This window comes from Xiphophorus hellerii, chromosome 24 (assembly GCF_003331165.1).
Source record: "Xiphophorus hellerii strain 12219 chromosome 24, Xiphophorus_hellerii-4.1, whole genome shotgun sequence".
NCBI classification, from domain to species: domain Eukaryota; kingdom Metazoa; phylum Chordata; class Actinopteri; order Cyprinodontiformes; family Poeciliidae; genus Xiphophorus; species Xiphophorus hellerii.
The window spans coordinates 3,139,715-3,157,588 of NC_045695.1; the positions used below are offsets into that span (position 1 = coordinate 3,139,715).

A 17,874-nucleotide genomic window follows, 5' to 3' on the forward strand; every position below is an offset into this window, starting at 1 on the left:
TCATAATCAAGAAGCAAGCGGTGACAGTGGAAAGGAAATACTTCCTTTCAACAAGAAGAATCCAAGAGCAGATTTCTTTCCTCTTGCTACCAGTTTATTATAAAATAAACACAAAGTAAAGTGTAATTGTGAATTGGAAGGTGAATGAGACATGGTTTTTAACATTTTTACAAGTAAAAATCTAAAAAAGGACAAATGTGGCAAGCATTTGTATTCAACCGCCTCAAGTCGGTACAGCTTTACAACATGTAGCTCCATCCATCAGCTCTGGCCAGCATCATTGAACCTGATAAAGCCTCTCCACAACATGATGCTGCCATCACCATGTTTCACCCAGGGGATTGTTTGCTTAGCTGAATGTGCACCATTAGTTTCAGTCACACTTAGTATTCTGCTAGCTAGTGCTAGCACCTTTTTCCACATGTTTGCCAAAAGTTTGAAATACAACAAACACTCATCTTGAAAGGCATAAGTAAAATAAAAAAAAATAATAAAAAAGAATAGAAAAACAAACTTTGCACTCTCGCTGACCAATCTACAATCAAAGCAAAAAGCATCAAATTGATGCAGCAGGTACATTATGTCCTACTCCTGAGTGCACAGGCTGTAACTTCCTGTTCCTGTTAGCTTTGTGGTTTTAACTGAATTCAGCTCCATTACTGGGAGGTTACCACTTTCTCCACACAGGGGGATTCCAGCACTCTGACACTGACGGCTGCAGGAACCGTAGACGTGAACCATGATAAGAACACAAGCAGGCAGCTAACAGGGTTAATTTGTTGAACCGTTAAACTTGTTTTTCTAAGTGACTGTGCATATGTTACATTTAAATGGAAAACAGTGTTTAGTTTCTTTCAAGTTATTCTAGCTTTCTCAACCTCTTTTACCAATGTAGACACCAGACCCTTTGAACAAGGTAATGACAAAGAAAGAGTTACCATACCAACCCTCTGGTTCTCAAAAGTATTACGTTTTACAATTTCTATGTGTCTTGTGCTAAAAAATACATGTGATCGTTGGTCATACCAGACTATATCTATAAAGCATTATCTGCTTCTCTCCTCTGAAAGGAGTCAATTTTGGGCCCAGTTACTTGTTTTCTCAGTAAATTGTCCCGCCTAAATAAAAAATACCACAAAGTTTGATATTTATTTTTCTTTTCCACACCAATGATATCCAACAGAACCTCCCTGTGGTAAGTGCAAACTCCATGCGGTCGCCGTTTATCAGTCTCGGTTCAGATAACTTCTTCATTCAAAGGACTCAGGGAACGCCTGAAAGAGGTTGGGTTTTGATAAGGTTCGTCCAAAAAAATATTTGCAAAATGTGTTCTTTTCAATCCACTTAACAGTAGTCATGTGTTACTTTGAGTTGGTCTGTCACCTAAAACCCAATCAAATCCATTGAAGTTTGTGGCTTAATCAGACTGAAACATGAGTGCAATGTTTGAGGAAACTGTGTTTGCTACTCCGAACCATGCGGATGTGCTATAAGGATGTAAACAGAAGCTTTAGCGGCTCATTACAAACACAAGTCTCCCCCTAATAACTCTCAAACCTAAACAAAATCACCCCCTGAAGCCAAGAATGCCATAACAGCTCTGACCCTTGCACCACATCTGCTGACGTGATAGCCAACCTTCCCTGTTTATGCCTGAGAATAAACACTGAAGTGGAAGATTTTCACATATAACTTTGCTATTTCTTACACAATACAGCAAGCACTACTGAGATACAAGGTTAACTTTTGTGATATATGATTGGTAACATACTCTAAAAGTACATCAAGACGGTAAAAATGACTTTCCTTCATTGTCTTGTTTTTGCTCTAGCTCGGTGACATCGGCCCCCTAATTGTCCAAAAAGACCAAATGCATTCAGAGTGACAACTATAAACGGCCCCGGCCAGCTTAAGCGTCTGGTAAACGGATTTATCTGCAAAGAACCACTCCTCAAACAGAGCCACGCCGCATTAGAGAAGACATCCACTGTCTGTTTGTTTGCTGAGGATGTCCGGTGTGAGGCGGACGAGTGCGGAATAATACCACGTCTGATCCTCATAAAGACACAGCTCTGTGTTTGTTAAGCTTTTAACAGGCTGTTAACATTTACAGTCGGCTCTTACACTATGTACAAAAAGACTAACTTCCACAATCCAGGAAAAAAGGGGCAAAAATACACTCAGAGTCTCCTTGTTTTGAACGTATTCAATGCTGTCATAGACTTCTTTTTAAATGCATGTGAATTAAATGATAAAGCTTACTTTGGGTTTACCATTCTACAATTGAGTACGTAATTTCCCTCCCCCTTCAGCAATGGAGAGCCATTAATGATTTTGTAAATATTGAGTATTAATTCAGGGACATTTATGGTAGCCAGTTTGTTGGCTTTGTAATATTGTACTTTACAATATGATTCAACAGGAATGCAGAGTCGTCATGGCAGTAGACAGATCTATCTTATGTTTTTGTCAATGCAGGAGGTAGAGAGTGTCTACAAATTACAAAGTCCCCACAGTTCTGTTTATTGTTCATTCTCAGTCATGTAGACAAAAATAGATAAGATTTTTTTTTATGCATTAAGCAACTTGTCAGATGGTTCTGTTAGCAGGCGCCGTTACCCTTTTGTCTAAATGTTAAGTGTTGTGGCAATGAACAGTTTAATGTCCAATAAATGTAGTCAGGTGTTTCAATCAGAACACTACTTTATGACAGTAAATTTACCTGTCGAAATTGTCATAAAGGCAATAGTCTGACCAGTTGTGGTCGGACTATTGACACTGACTGGCGTTTATATGTTGGATCCTTTTGATTTGGGTTTTCTAGAAAATACCTTCTATGGTCCAGCACACCATCTCCATGGTGGTGGCAGGCTGATGCTGTGTGAACACTTTTCTTCAGCGGCTCAGGGAATTTGGCTTGAGCTAATGGGAAGATGGATGGAGGTTAATAAGAGGCAATCCAGGAAGAATACCTGCTAAGAGAATGAAAAATGTAATTAGTTTCGCTGAACAATTTATTCTCCAGATTTACAGATCTGGATTTGCAAAATACATTTAGACACTGAAAAACTGTTACTCTTTAAAACATTTAAGATGCTTCTGGCATCTCACGGTTAAGTCAACACAAGCAAGGTAACCGTTGTGGCCTGATGTCTTGGTTACATCGGTCTGTTGTAGTCCTTGAAACTTTAACTCTAGAAACAATCTTGAAAATCTCCCCCAAAATTGAACCGTACTTCACAATACTCAAAGCATCGTCTTTGTTGCTTGTGTTGAGACAACTGGTTCTCCATCATTGAGTAGGCCATAATATTCGTGAGTATAGCCCTGCATAACATATTCCATTGTTTTGTGGACCTTAGAGGTTATTTTCAGGAATTTTCTTGGAACTTATCAGGAACTTTTACATAATTTTCATGGAACTTACTGGGTACTTTTTTAGTAGACTCCCCAGAACTTTCAGGGGACTTAAAAAATAAATTCATGTAATTGTTCAGTATCTTACCAGGTACTTTATTGGAACTTTAATGGATCTAAACAGGTGTGTTGATGAAACTTTGTGGAGTTTACTGGGTACCTTCTGAAACATTCATGTCATTTTCCTGAAACTTTCATGGAACTCACCAGAAACCTTAAGTATATGCTGCTTACTTTCTGGGATTTTATTTGATTAATAATAAATCAAAAGTTCTGATTAGTTTCTCAGAACTCTCAGGGTACTCTCAGAAACTGAGCAGTACTATGTCATGACTTGGTTTTTTTGAGACTTTTCCAAAACGCCTATAAAACTGAATTTGTAAAGATTACAGAAAGTACTAGATAAATTCAGGGAAAGCTACAGAAAGTAACTACTAAGTTCCTTTAAACCCTAATGCTGCTGAATACACTTATGTATGCAAATTATTTTAATGGTCTTAAATCTTTTTTGGCATTTTTTTTAGGAAACTGAAATTTGTGTTTCATTAGCTCTAAGTTCTAATCACCAAAAATAATCAAAACAAACACTGGTACGTATTTAATAAATCTATGAGTTTGTATGTGTAGGAAAACTGAACAGTGTTTCAACAATGCAAATACAGCAATAAATAATCAGTTATTTTGGAAGAGGCTGACGCCTGGTGAGCGCGATGTTTCCACATACGAGTGTGTTGTGACGGTGGGCAGTTTGGGAAAGCCACTTCCTCAAATGCTGAAGAACTTTACACCGCAGACTTACTGTCCCACCTTTGAAACTTCGGCTGAGATAATGTTTAACTCCAAAGCATGACTTTCGCGTTACTTTGCAGTTGTCCGCGTTTGTAGCCTTGTGGATATCGACGCGGTTGTGATTTGGACGGGTGGTAATCAGAGAAGCAATGGTCAGTATTTTGTTCACACTTACACATTTCTGTGTTTTGGCTCTTTTAAAAGCGATGCTTCTCGTCTTTCATTCCCGGCCAGGTTTCCATCGCCAAAGTGCTGGTCGGAGTCTTAGGAGCCACGGTGGTCGTTGTATTGATAGTGGTGCCCACGGTTATATTCTTGAAGGGTGAGTGTTTGCTATTAAAAGGTCCTGCTGTGGCACGCGCCGCTGACAGAACCGCGCGCGTCATTACGCACGAGAAGTTAAATGTCACAACTTCAAAGGGAAATATTCGGTTCAGATATTGACGGTTTCAGTCAAAAACAAAAGCCGAGTATTCTGTACGAGTTAGGAGTTTGTAAGTCAAACCATACTGTTTTTCTCCACCATTTTCCCCGGCAAAACCACTAAACAAGAACATCCGGAACACAAATCTAAAATTTTGGTCAGTTTGGATTTGGATATGTATTTTAAAAAATACGTGACCCATCCGAAAAGACTGACGCTAATAAAACACGACCGTGTCGTAACAGGAGGAACACAGAACAGAACAATCCTCTAGGCATTAATCTGTGTGATGGACATCCTTCCATTTTCTTGTCCTTAGTGGGGTCTATCGTTTCGGGCGAGAGGCGGGGTACACCCTGGACAGGTCGCCAGTCTGTCGCAGCTGTGTGATGGACATACAAAATATAATATTGTCTTACATATAAACTGTGTGACAGTTTAGTTGAATTGGTAAATTAAAAGATATCAACATAGAGACGTCTATGAGAGTTTGAATGTGGTTGAAAAGCTTTCATCAAATGTGGAAACTAATTCTCAGTGATTTGAGTTTGTATTTTGGCTAAATTTTGAGAATTTACACGTTTTTCTGGACTGACTGACAAGAAATAGAAACATATCCATGTTTATCCAGTGTTGGTGGTAATTCAGTGTTTGACAGTTGTAGAAAAAATTGCGTCAGTTCACATTTATATCTGAACAATTTCTTACTGTTCTGATTTACAGATGTTTTGATTCTGATATTGGGATAGTTGACTGTTATGAAACAGTATTAGAACTAATGATGAAACTCAAATGACTTTAAGTAACCAAGTGTTGGTAGATGTGTTAAAGTAGCGACTACAAAGTAAGATAAAGTGAAACCAAGGTGTGGATCTTTTCCTGTGTGGCTCGCCATCACAGTAGATATTTATTACAGAGGATTTTGAATAACATAAGTCAAATATAGAAAATAACTTTCAATGGATATAAGTTGAGGCTTATGTGTGTTAGAAATGTCTAAATGTGGTTGGAAACCTGTTGTGGGCTAATCAAGTCCAACTTTCAGTCTTTAAGATAAAATTTGGGTGAGATTTTTGAGCTCAGATGTATTTTCCTGAACTAAATAAGGACAGGGACTGAGTTAGAAATCGCTAATGAAAGCTAATTTGGTAACAACTGTGTTTCAGACGATGGAAACGCCGAGGACATGAAAACGTTCGGCCTACTGGACGTCTTCAACTCCTCTCTGAAACCAGCGTCCTACAACATGAAATGGATTTCAGGTGAGGGGGGGAGGAAACTAAAAAAAACAAAAAAGATTAGAATGTTATGATACTGATAACATCTAAGCTTGTACCAGTGTGTAAAGCCATAAATGCATCATTGAAGACTTTTATTATGTAATCTTTTTATTGGTTGTGCTTCTTAGTTACTGTTTCACCAGACTGAACCTCTAATACAGTCTATGAAGTTACAGTCAGACTCTTTAACTGTTGCAGAGCTTTGAAATGTTGAGTTTTAGTATCTTTAGTACTTTTTCATATTTTGTCACATTCCAACTATAGAGCTTAGGATTCAGTATTTTATGTGATATACCAACATGGATGGAGGTTCAGTTTCCAACAGAAGAACAAGCCAGACATTCAACATATGAATGATTTATATAAAATTATATTCATTCTCTACAATGTTCCAGAACTACAAACTCTTCACACTTTTCATTGGTAAAAATACTGAAAAAGTTTAAGAAGTGTAGCATTGTCTTTCTTGCTTCCTGGAAAATGCGGCATGCACCATTAGATCATTACATTACTCATGCTCCCAAGTTGTTTTCTTCTCTTTTTGGACTCACTATCAGGGAGTTTCTCCTCGACTGTCTTGTGTTTCATGCTAAATGTACACAGATTTCTGTCGTCCACAACAGATTACGAGTACCTGCATAAAGAAAGCGATGACTCCGTCTCCCTCGTCAACTTGAAAACAAACGTTTCTGAAGTGTTTCTGACAAAAGACAAGTTTGTAAGTCGTCCTTGTGCGATTAAAACAAAGATCATGTCAATCTTAACAAATGCGTTGGTGCTTCCAAGATAACGCATCAGTACTTAAGTCTTTCTTTGAACAAGACAGATCGAACACCACGCTTTTGACTACAAGCTGTCTGCTGATCGCAAATATGTTGCCTTCGTGAGCAACTACAATAAGGTACATGAAGCTTCTATTTACCCGTTTAGAGTTGAACCCGACACATTGGAGGCTTTGACCCTTTCTGCTTTCCTCCACTCAGGTGTGGAGACATTCGTTCACAGCTTCTTACTCGCTGTATGATCGCGAGTCAGGGTAAGTCACTTGTTGATCTACCGATATTCTGGTAAATATATGCAACTGCTAGAAAATCCAAAATATTTCCTGACAATACATCCTCCACAAATTTCAGCATTTCTAACTGAACATATAAATATATGTATAACAAAATCACTGATTCGCAACAATCTCTTTCAGAAAAAATATCTCTTCCTCTGGCATTCCAGATGTTGTCCAGTACTTTGCATTTGCCCCAGCAGGGAACAAACTGGTAAGCCTGCAGGAGACAGTGGTGTTGAAAAGAAAGCGCAGTACTAAGCAAAAACAAACAGTCAAAATGGAAAAAAGTTTGTGTGAAAACCAAACTTTGCCTTCATGAGTAACTACAATAAGCAGTTACTAGGATTGAGTAGCTTTTAGAAACATTTAGCAGCAATAACTCTCCTGGACAAACATGAATATGTTGAGTAGAGTTTAGATTGGGCCTAAAAATTAAAACTTGACCCAGTTTTTAGCTTTTGATTCAGATCTTCCAGCTCCATTTTTGTCACTTGTGGTAACCGCACGGTGATTCAAGTGGAAATCATCTGGGATGTGTGATTAATATGACGAAGCACGGTGGGGTGCGTGCGCATTGCTCTACTTTCAGTAGCTGGTTTTTTTTGTTGTTGAGGAATTTAAGCCTCTACTTTACAGTTTGCAGGATTTTTTATTTATTTATTTTTTTTGCATAACTTTGTAATGATAAAGTCTGGACTTTCACTTGACCATCGCAACACCTTGGTTCTTTTCTGTGGTGGGTTCTGTTGGGATCCGGATTCATTTCGCTCAGTATGGAGAGCAGTTTGTGGTTGTTTTAGTGACAATTCTGTCACTACAAGACAAGCCCAGATCATCAACCCCCCACCGCCGTGCACATGTCTACTTTGGCCACATTTGGCTATATATAGAAGATGGATCGCCTTTAGATGTGGTTTTGTTAAACTTAGTTTGACAACACTTTTTTTCCCACCATTTTTGTGTTTAATAAATAGGAACTAAATCAAAATTATTTTTAGAACCTGATAATGATTAGATTGTCTTTTTTTTATGCCTTAACGTTTTCTGTATTGAAGTGAATGACCATTTACTACCATACTGGAAGAATTAGCAACATTTCAGGAGAAATCTGTGTTTTTTTACATTTGCATCCCCTTCCTGTTTGATTTCCAGGCTTATGTTTGGGACAACAACGTGTTTCTGAAGACCAGCCCCGAGTCACTGCCAACGCCAATCACTTCCAACGGAGAGCCAAACAAGATATTAAACGGGATTCCAGATTGGGTGTATGAGGGTAACAAAGAATCAGATTAATTTTTTCCATGAGGAACCTCCCCACTTATGACTGTACTGTCAGATTTTCCAACCCTGCTGTCAAAACAGCTACCATTGCTGACTTTCTGATATTCTTTAAAAAAAAAAAAAAAAAGGTCAAGAATGCAGTCGGGCATTTCCTTCTGGCATTTTGTCATGAGGCTGATTTCTTCCAGATGGGGGATTTCTGCTACAACTCAACGCCCCTTCTAAGAATATATGGCATACCCCACCACAAATATGAATTTAATGTCACCTCTGAATCATTGTGTGGCAACTTCAAATACTACATGAAGTCAACCAGAACAAAACGTTGACCACGTGGGTTTTTGCTTCTACATTTCTTTGTATTTTCTACTTCCAGAGGAGATGTTCTCATCCAACCAGGGCTTCTGGTGGTCACCTGGTGGGAAGTATTTGGCATATGCTGAATTCAATGATACCCTGGTGCACAATATTGAGTACCCTTGGTATGGCGAGGGCCAGTACCCCAGCACTATTTCAATTCCTTATCCTAAGGTGGGTCTTTGTTCTTGTCACGGCCTCTCTCGTATTATGGACTTCCTGGTTCATCTTTCATGTTGTGCTTTGTTGCAGCCAGGTACTCCCAACCCGGTTGTGAAGCTGTTTGTTGTGGACACTGACAACACCACAATAGTCACAGAAGTTGTTGTTCCAGACTCATACAAATCAATGTAATACAGGATATGTAATGAATGAGGTCATACGCCTAAAGGAATTTGACAGAAATTCCTTTAGGACAGAAATTCTCTGCATAATTTAAAATTATGCAGAGAATTTGATTCACTTTTTTCCCCTCCATCCACAGTGAACACTACTTGGCTACCGTTACCTGGGTGACTGACACCCGGATAGCTGTTCAGTGGTTAAAGAGACAACAGAACCAACTCATCCTTCAGATTTATGACCTTAATGGAAGCAGTTGGGATCCTGTTGAGGTCAGTCCTAAATCATGTGTACATGTGTACATGTGTAAAATTCACATGTGATAAACTTTTCACATTTTCCCAAACTTCATTGTATTTTATTGTGGCGTCAAGTTAGCGTGGAACTGAAATGCTACAAGGTTTTAAAGGGGGTCTATTATGCTTCCTTGAATAAATCAGGATATAGGTCTATGGGACACACAAAACAAGTTAACCGAATTTTTTGCACAAAATTATTCTCTGATAATGAGATTTCATCTGCTATGTTCTGCCTATTTTGACCTCCTTTCAGTATGAAATATTTGAGGATTCTGTCACTTTTATGCAAATAAGCTGCTGCTGGCCACGCCCTCCAGCTCCTTGCTTACACTCACACTAAATACAAGTCAAAATGGCTGCAAACAGATCTGCAGTATCTTTGATACTGAGTGAGAGCGAGAAGCAGAAGAAATGTAGCCAGCAGCTGACCAGCTCCACTTAGGTTGCTAGGTAACTTAAACCATTGGGAGGTTTTTGAAACGGCTCATTTTCCAGACATCAAAAAAAGTTTACTTATTGCCAGAAAACTGCTTTTTTTAAGTTCTTGGACTGTTTCTAGAAGCAGTAGAGTACAAAACCGTATTAATGAAAGCTGCCGTGTTTAATCATGGAGATGACAAGCAAAGTGCGTTCATGACTCCTACGAGTCTTTTGGTAAACGTTAACTATCCTATGGCTGACACTACTCTTCATAATACGGTCATAGAAAAAATACAGGGCATCTTCAGTCAGAGGCTACTTCACATTTGCTGTAATATAGACTGCTACAGGAGCTCTTTTCTTCACCACACCCATCCCAGGGTTTATACAGGCAATCCTAGAGTTTAATTTACAACCTTTTACTACCTATTTTACTACCTCTACAATATTTTTACTACCAACACAAAATCGAGCAGCAGTCTTTTTTAACGAGAGAAGTGAATTCTACGGGTGTGCCGATTTATCAGCCAGCCAATTTATCGTTGCCGATTTTCTTAATTTTGGTAAGTTTGATCGGACGATATTTACATCTGAAGCCGATCTTATTTACCTCAATAAAGGTCTAAAATTCAACAGCTGTCCTCTTCTGCTCTCCAGTGAAAGAGGTTGGACTGATATATGCTTGCAGTTAACAATAGTTGCCCCACTGTTGCCAACTCAGTGACTTCCTGGGTATATATAACATCATTTCATGCAAAATAAATTGGTATCGGCTAAAATCGGAATTGGCTTTTTAAAGATTGGTAATCGGCGATCGGCACAACACTAGTGAATTCACAGCACTGACCCACATAACATGATGGCCCATGTAAGACAAAACTTTAACCCACTTACTTTGGGATAAATATCCAAGGTTTCACAGGTCAGTGAAAGGTTTTAATGAAAAAATTTTATATGTACAGCAGAATTTTGGTGTTTCAGTTCAGGAAAAAAAAAAAAAGAGAGTGTATGGGTCATGAGTGACCCATACACTCACTCTCTGACAGATCATCAGTTTAGCAGGCGTTTAAATTGGCTAATCAGCCACCGCTGTGTTCAGAAGATGACTTTATTATCCCAAAATAAACATCAAGCCTGAGAATAGAAAACTCTAACGGACTGAATGTTCTGTTCTTTGTGTTCTTTGTGGGGGGGTGGTGGGAAGCTCATGGGGAAGTACTAATATGGGAGCACACCAGGAGAGAGGGGTAAAACACGGTCGTTTCCCGTCCAAAACGGGAGAATTGACAGGTATGCAACAGGCCGTTCCCACACTGGGACACTGGAACCAATCCAGTCTATCAACGTCAGCTCAGGTCCTGCCAGTAGTTATTTTTATACAGATTTTATAGTTAAACGAACTTAAAAAGTCAGCATCAATGGGAAAGCCAAACTATATTGAAGGGGTGATGAAAAATTGACTACCAAGAGAAATTCTGTTTGTTAACTTTTACTGGCCTTAATTTGAGCTCATTACGTTTACTACCTTTTACTGCCCTTTATTATTGCGCGGAAACCCCGCATCACCATTTACAGTAACTCTTTAATTAAATGAGTTACAACAACATTCATTTTCCCTTTGGGATCAATAAATTAATTTTGAATTGAACTGAATTTAGAGAAAGATTGACGCTAATCAGGATGATTTCTGATAAACAGCTGGTGAAAACACGACATTTAAATTTAGAATACTACATAAGATCAATAAAAAAAAAAAACTATTTAGAAAAAAACTGAAATTTTTTGCTAAATAAAGTACGTTTAATAGCTGCCTAAACGTTGTCTGCTTGTTAGTAGAGCCCTACTTCCAACAAAGTGGAGATCATCCGGAAACATTTTTCCTAAATTCTTTTCTGTTTTGAGGCGTCTCTCTGCTTCGAGCTGCTGAGATAAAGGTTCGTGCATTTTAATGAAACGTGACTTACAACAGCCATAAACCCACTGTTATCTGATTACAGCATCTGGAGCTGACAAGTCCAGGCTGGATTGGACGGGTAAGTTAACTCCCTTTGGTAAAATGTAATTTTTTTTCCTCTAATCTGCAAATTCCATGATAAGACCATCATGACCTGCGGTGTCAGGCACCGCAGGTCATTTAAAACATATGCAACTTCTCTGTTACTGCACAAGCCCGCTGTTGGGCTGAGCTGCATGTTAATGTACATGATCTATGTTTAAATGTTTTCAATTATGACTTAAAATCAGGGGGTGGCTTTATGTCAAACTGCATTTTTTAATATTTTCTCCTAGTTTTCTCCACCAGAGCCAGTTTTTGCGCCTGACGGGAACAGTTACTACCTGATCATGACTGATTCGACGATGTACAAGCACATTCATCATGTGGTTGGGGTGAGTAGAATGATCAAAAACAACAGAAGTAAAATAAAAATAAAAATCTTGCACAATGTCTTTTATGAACACTCACTCTGCTCTGGCTTGTCATCCAGGGAAAGGCAACACCCATCTCACCTGGGTACTGGGAAGACATTGAAATTCTGAAAGTCAGTGAAGACAGTGTGTAAGTTTTCTCAGCGTTTTAAATTGGACGCAGCTGTTCATGTCTCTTTAAATATATTCCCTCTGAATGTGACTTTTAAATTATTTTCTTCTTAGAAAAAGGTCTAAATTGTTGGACTGCACATGTGTGTTGAATATAACCAGATTTCCACCATCACCAGTTGCACACATCTAGCTAGCTCTCGTAGCTAAAAGCTAAACATATGGTCCCACTTTCTGGACCAAGTTCTGCCCAGATTACTTTTTTTTATTATTTATGTAGGACTTTTGGTCAAAGTTTTTTGGGGCATCTACAGCAATAGTCTGTTTCTCTCCAAATTAAAAGAGATATCTTTTAATTTTGCCGTTAAAAGACCAAATGTTCATACTGTAAATGCAGGATTGTTCTTCCTAAAGGTAAATCGAGCAACACACATCTAACCACTTGTTGCTACTTCTTGGGCAGGTTCTGGCTTTTAAGCTAGCATTCACTACTGCTAGCTATAAATGCTAGCTGTAGCAATGCCCACAGGAAATGTCTTGCATATACATATTGAGAAATCCTTAGAAAACATCTATAATTGGGACCCCAACTTTTCATCTTGAAGTTTGCCTAAGCTCCCCTCTTTTTCTTTTTTTTCTGCAAATGCAGAAAAACTTGGAGTAAAAAAGAAACAAACTTGCTGTGTTTGGCTTCCCTGAGTTGTTCCCACCAAGACACAAGACCTTCAAAGTTGTAGCTGATGTAATCACATTATAAGACTGTCTTAGTCTCAATGTGAAGAGGCTCTAAGCCAGGCAAAGTCCCAACAGCTAGACAATAAAAAAAAAAAAAAAAAGTAATACCACTTGAAACCAAATGAAATCTCATTGTTTTCCGCTACTTTATTCTATTTCCAGCAGTATTGATTCCTCTAAAAACTAATTCCACATTCAGAAAACCACGCAGTGATAAATTCTTTCTGGATTCCATTTTCTCCTCAGGTATTATTCAAACAACGAACAGAACCGCAAGCCAGGAGGGAGGAACGTCTACCAGTAAGAATTTGGATTTCCCTCTTGTAGGAAGTTTCATTTCCATAAGGAAAACTTATGAACATTTACATGTTGCATGTTTGGACGCCAGGTGGACGAAAAACATTAGCTATAAGTGTCTCACCTGCTCTCTTCAAAAAGAATGTGAATATAACACCGCCTACTTCAGCCACAATGCTTCTTACTACCGCTTCAGCTGCCACGGTCAGTTATACCTCATCTGACTTTTGATAAAGTTGCCACTTTATGTACTTTTATATTTTTATAACAATGACACTGGATTTTTTGCTTTAAGGTCCCAGAATTCCTCAGCACTTTCTTGTAGAAACTAGCATTTTTAAAAGTAAGCTACAGTTTAGATAAATTACCTGTAAATGACATGAAAGGACAGAAAACCTATATTTACTTGTTCTTATTTCTAGAGATCAAGGTTTTGGAGGACAACAAGGTATTTAGCGATGCAATAGCCGACATCCAGATGCCCACTAAGCGCCAAGGGACCCTTAAGATTGGCAAATATGGTAAGTAAATGAATCTGCGACTGGTAGACATTTATTACATACTTCCTTTTGTAGCTGTCGAGTCTTGCAACGCGAAAGATCTGGGTTCAATTCCAGCTTCCCCCTGCAATACAGTGGTGTTCTGTGCATGAACTACTGATCCATGTGTGTATGTTTGTGAGTGGCTCTAGTGTAAAAGTGCTTTGAGCGGCGAGTAGGACTGCTCAAAGAAGTCGTAAACTTAGCATTTATTTGGTCTCTGTAAATTGCCTCTATAGGAAGAGGGTTGGAGCCATTGAAAAAAAAATAATTCTGACTTTAATCTCAGAATTCTGAGAACAAATTCGGATTTTAAAGAATTCTGACACGCTAAGAAAAAAAAAAGCCAGAATTCTGAGATTGAAGTCAGAATTCTATGACGGAGCATTAGGGCCATTGTAGATAGAAAAAAATAGTAGTACATTTCTGGGGGAAAAAAGAAACTCAAAATTTTGAGATTGATCTCAGCAATTTTCTAGAAAAACCCCCCAGAAATTTTTGAAAAAAATTCAAAATCTCAGAAATATTTGAAAAGAAATTTCGGAAATTTCGGCAGAAATTCACTGAGGAGAAAAAAAAAATCTTTATTTTTTCTCCAGTGGTTCTAATCCTCTTCCATACCCCTAGGAGTGTGTGAGTTGTTTGAAGCAGTCAGAAATTTTGTTTACAATTGTGAATTGATCAATGATTCTTTTTTACATTGGTTTTCAGAAAGATACATAATTGTGGCCTTAAACTGTCAATTTCTATCTCCAATGAAAAAAATGCATTTCTTTTTATTCACAGATCTTTGGTATCAGATGTATTTACCCCCAGGCTTTGATGAATCCAAGAAGTACCCTTTGCTAATTGATGTGTAAGGATCCACTGTACTAAATAAATAACTAAATTACATAGAAACTTAACTCACACACACACAAAAAAACAAAACAAATCTGCACACCCTTCCAGGTATGCAGGTCCTTGCAGCCAGTTAGTGGACTCCAGGTACAGAATAGGCTGGTCCACCTTCCTGGCCAGCACTGAGAATGTCATCGTTGCCAGCTTTGACGGAAGAGGAAGCGGTTACCAGGGTGACCAGCTGATGTTCGAAATCTACAAACGCCTAGGAACCTCCGAGGTGGAAGACCAGATAACGGCAGCTAAGTAAGAGAATCTCACGCAAACATCTCGCCTCGCCTGAAAAGTCTCAATAAAAATACTTTTTGTCATAGTGCAATGCAGTTCTCATGAATTCCACAAACTAATTACCTTTTATCGTCCTTTCTCTAAAGGGAGTTCATCAAAATGGGATTCATTGATAAAGATAGGGTTGCTATATGGGGATGGGTAAGTAGTCAAGACTTAGAAAGCAAATATGGACTGTGTAAGAATAGGATTGGAGCTGTTGATGTGTAATTTTTTATAGTACAAAGGCCAAGTCGTGGCTCTAAAAATAAGTTAATGTTCCACTCTGACGTCAGTGTGTTTTATAGTGCGGATGAGCTGATGTAATGAGGTGTCTTATCTTCCACAGTCCTATGGTGGATATGTATCTTCAATGGTCTTGGGCTCTAACAGCGGCGTTTTCAAATGTGGGATGTCAGTGGCGCCGGTGTCCAAATGGGAATATTATGGTATTTTAATTGGTGTTGATAGTCGTCCTACTTTGGACCGCTGTAATAACGGGACATTACAAGATCTGCATCGATCTGTTTGTTCCAGACACCATCTACACAGAGCGCTACATGATGCAGCCCTCAGAGAACCGTGACGGATACAACGTAAGCTTCGCCATCCGTTATCAGCCATCGCATCTGGTATCTCATAGCCTAACCATAAATCTGGCTGTGTTTAGAACTCGACAGTAATGGCCAGAGCCAAGAATTTCCATTCAGTGCAGTACCTTCTGGTTCACGGAACAGCCGACGGTGAGTTCCTATGGTTGTTCTGACCCCCTCGGTGTCCAAATGTTTTGCAACTAGGGCCACAACTGTGAAGATGAGATTAGTCTTGGGCCACGAAAATGTACATTTTCATCCCCTATGTCATAAGAAATTGCAAAAACGATTCTATTGTAAAAACAAATATAGAATATTTTGAAACATACTAGCCCAATTTTTATAAAGAGTCTTCCAAATCATTTTAGATGGATTTTAGGCTACAAGAGCATAACACTCTTAAGACATCAACCTTCTTATTAGAAAGATTTTCTCATTTGAAAGTTTTCCACCATTCTCACAAGGTATTCTCCATTTCAATTTAAGTTTCATAAGACCACAGGAAACTCTTTTTATTTTTTATTATGGTATTTGTCAACGCAAATCTCTGCATTCAAGTGTAGATATTAATATTCAAGCGTGGGTTTTTAGCCTCTAGCCATTTGTTGCTGGTCTTTCCCCTCTCTGTCTCTGCCTTATTTAAAACGTTGGCATATAGTTATACCAAAGTTCAACTCTTGATTTTATTTAGTGTTTGGTATTTTTTCTAGATAATGTCCACTTCCAGCAGGCTGCTGAGATCTCAGAAGCCTTGGTAAATGAGCAGGTGGACTTTGATGCTATGGTGAGTAATCCTTAAAATCCAAATGATTATTTAACGAACAAATCTGCCAAATATATTTTTTAAGTTCTTTTTTTTATGTTTTCCTTTCAGTGGTACACGGACAAGGATCATGGACTGGATGGCTTTGCCAACATGCATGTCTACAATCACATGACTAAATTCCTGAAAAAATGCTTTGAATAAGATTACGCATGTTTTCATTTTCTCATGTGAATAAGACATTGTTGTAATAAAAACTCTATTAAATTATCATATCTCCTCCCTTAGGAGTTCAACCACAAAGTCCTTGCCAAAATGTATTTACCAAATAGAAAGCGAATGTCCTGAAAGCAGAGAATATAAATAAAGATGTGCACTGAAAATACTCACATACAAAGAAAACCCTTTCTCATCAGAACAGTAATGTCAAACAAAATATTCCTTCAGAATGTATGTTTCAGAAACTACACAAACAAAACTTGTAAAACTCATAAAAGCGCATGTGGGGTCAGTGCAACCCTGTCGGTCTGCGCACAGAGTAAAAAAAAAAAACTTGCAGGGTTCCCCGTCATCTGTTTTCAAGCTACAAGAAGGTAGCATGTCTGTTAGGCTAGCTGCTGCAGCTAACAGCAGCTAGCCTGCTGTTAGACTTATTCTATAACATAAGCAGAATGACAAAAAGGTTGACATTCAAAATTTCCACCATTTTTTTGTTTCAGTTAGAGCATGTTATATATTTTTGCTATAAATTTATGTATGAATACCATGGAATTGTGATATTTTTGCTTAGAGTTATCATACTGTGAGCGTCATAACATTACTAGAAGCAGCTGGTTGCCGTTTGCTTACAGCGGCTGCACAATGACCTGAGAAACTCCCAAAGATAGCTGAAAATATTCATGCAAGTGTTTTACTTGGAAATAAAGTGTTGCATTCTGTTAAATTTGTATGTTAATTATTTTAAGTTGTTTTACCTTGAATTATCTCCGTACATATGACTAAAAACTGAATCAAAATGTTTCTGAAATAAGTTTACAGATTGCTGTTTATATGACTCCATGAGAAATAAAGGAATACATATGGTTTTTGTAAAATTATTGATGTTTTGTGATCTATTTTTGGCGTGTTTGGTTTTGGGTTTTGTCTTTTATACTTAATGGTACAATGTTGACGTTTTGCATCTGCTGTAACTGAACCAAAAAAGCAGCTAAATTACTCAAGTCAGATTTTCAGTTTTATTTTGATTCATGATAAGTAGCATCTTTTTGGCTCTTGCAGCTTAAGATGTTCTAGTTTCAGGCGAAAAGTAGAAATTGTTTTGGATTTCGTCAAAACTTTATAAATATTAAGCTCGTGCTAGATCATACTGCATTAAATAGTTTATTTCAGCTTGCATTTCAACCTAACTGAAAGAAAAGGAATAGCAGCGGAGACATTTCCTGAACATTACCAAGCACTCTGGTTGTAAAACCCAAACTGTCGCTGAGGCAAAAACTGATCAATATTTCCAATTCTCTGCGTCTGATTGGCGAGAAGTCTCAAATACTGACTCACTGTCCAAATACACCATCAC

The 17,874-nt window shown here is 38.2% G+C and overlaps 1 protein-coding gene across 1 annotated transcript; it reads left to right on the forward strand.

The window, feature by feature from the left end:
- Window positions 1–4,159: 4,159 nt before the first annotated feature.
- Window positions 4,160–17,244, forward strand: LOC116716253 (dipeptidyl peptidase 4-like). Its single transcript, XM_032557177.1, has 26 exons — window positions 4,160–4,358; window positions 4,441–4,528; window positions 5,797–5,892; window positions 6,534–6,628; window positions 6,737–6,811; window positions 6,894–6,946; window positions 7,109–7,181; window positions 8,123–8,243; window positions 8,628–8,782; window positions 8,861–8,958; window positions 9,093–9,222; window positions 11,667–11,702; window positions 11,959–12,057; window positions 12,156–12,226; window positions 13,189–13,242; window positions 13,331–13,443; window positions 13,535–13,582; window positions 13,662–13,760; window positions 14,565–14,634; window positions 14,730–14,924; window positions 15,053–15,107; window positions 15,295–15,394; window positions 15,483–15,541; window positions 15,616–15,688; window positions 16,249–16,322; window positions 16,413–17,244. The coding sequence occupies exons 1-26, from the start codon at window positions 4,356–4,358 to the stop codon at window positions 16,503–16,505; spliced, it is 2,226 nt and encodes a 741-aa protein (XP_032413068.1). The 5' UTR covers window positions 4,160–4,355; the 3' UTR covers window positions 16,506–17,244.
- Window positions 17,245–17,874: the final 630 nt, after the last annotated feature.

Bases quoted from the DNA above. Each gene is read 5' to 3' on its own strand.
- LOC116716253 (XM_032557177.1), top strand. The intron at 6,812-6,893 runs GTACATGAAGCT...TCCTCCACTCAG, and splicing joins TCGTGAGCAACTACAATAAG to GTGTGGAGACATTCGTTCAC. The intron at 15,542-15,615 runs GTAAGCTTCGCC...GGCTGTGTTTAG, and splicing joins AGAACCGTGACGGATACAAC to AACTCGACAGTAATGGCCAG.